The following is an 883-nucleotide window of genomic DNA, read 5'->3' as shown; positions in this document are numbered from 1 at the left end:
GGGAGCCGCCCCGGCCCTCGGAGCCCGCACCTGCAGGGCCGGGCTGGGCGGCCAAGGGGGCGGCGCCGCGGGGGCCGGGCCCGTCCCTCCCCGAACGCCGCCCGGCGCCCGCGCACAGTAACGCCGCCCAGGGAGACCATTGTGCGGCCGGCCGCGCTGGGGGAGGGCGGCGGGTGAAGGCGCGGGCCGCGGGTCTCAACGCCGGCGCGGGGACGCTGGGCGGGCGGGGTCTGGGCGCCGGGCTCCGGAGCGCCCGGGGGCTGTTGGCGGACCGGGGTCGCCGGGCGGTTGGGGCGGGCGGGCAGGCGGCGGCCGCTACCTTTGGCGAGCGCCACGGTGGAGTTGTCGGTGTCGATGGTGTAGAGGATGCCCTCGTAGCGGATCTGCGCCTTGGAGATGAGGCTGATCTTGCTGCCCAGATACGGGGTGCCTGAGGAGCCGCTCATGGCGGCGGCCGGGGCGCGTCGGGCTGCCGGGGGGGACAAGCGCCGGGCCGCGGCCCGCTTCGCCACCGCGCGGTGGCCTGGCCGCCCGCTCCTGCGCTCCTCCGCCCTGCCGCCGCCGCCGGGGCGCCTCCTCGCCGCCGCCCGAGGGGCCTGCGCGGGCACCGAGCGAACGAAGGAGGGGCGCGCGGCCGGGGCTCTGAGGGGAACGCGGGGGAGGAGGGGCCGCCGCAGCCACATCCGGGGCCTCCAGCCGCTACGCGCCGCCCCCTCGCGCTCGCCGCCCATTGGCTCGCTGCGCCCGCCGGCCTTTAAATATGGCCGCGCCGCCAGCTGAGGGGCGCGCCCGCGAGTCGCGCCTGCGCAACAAGGCCCCGCTGCCCGGAGGCGGATCTTTTCGGCGCTCCGCCCCTCCACGGCTGGCTCCCGGCGGGCCCCGC

The 883-nt window shown here is 79.7% G+C and overlaps 1 protein-coding gene across 4 annotated transcripts in view; it reads right to left on the bottom strand.

Annotated features, from left to right (window-relative positions):
* The window catches only part of LSM14B (LSM family member 14B), a 14,455-nt gene extending 13,796 nt beyond the window's left edge, over nt 1-659 (bottom strand). For all 4 annotated transcript variants that reach the window (XM_017503464.1, XM_017503465.1, XM_017503466.1 and 1 more), the window contains exon 1: nt 320-659. In XM_017503464.1, coding sequence (XP_017358953.1) covers nt 320-446 — 127 coding nt within the window. In that variant the 5' untranslated portion in view covers nt 447-659. The remainder of the gene's footprint in view (nt 1-319) is intronic.
* Nucleotides 660-883: the final 224 nt, after the last annotated feature.

Source organism: Cebus imitator, unplaced genomic scaffold, assembly GCF_001604975.1.
Source record: "Cebus imitator isolate Cc_AM_T3 unplaced genomic scaffold, Cebus_imitator-1.0 Scaffold311, whole genome shotgun sequence".
Lineage (NCBI taxonomy): Eukaryota > Metazoa > Chordata > Mammalia > Primates > Cebidae > Cebus > Cebus imitator.
This window is presented reverse-complemented; position numbering and strand designations above follow the sequence as displayed.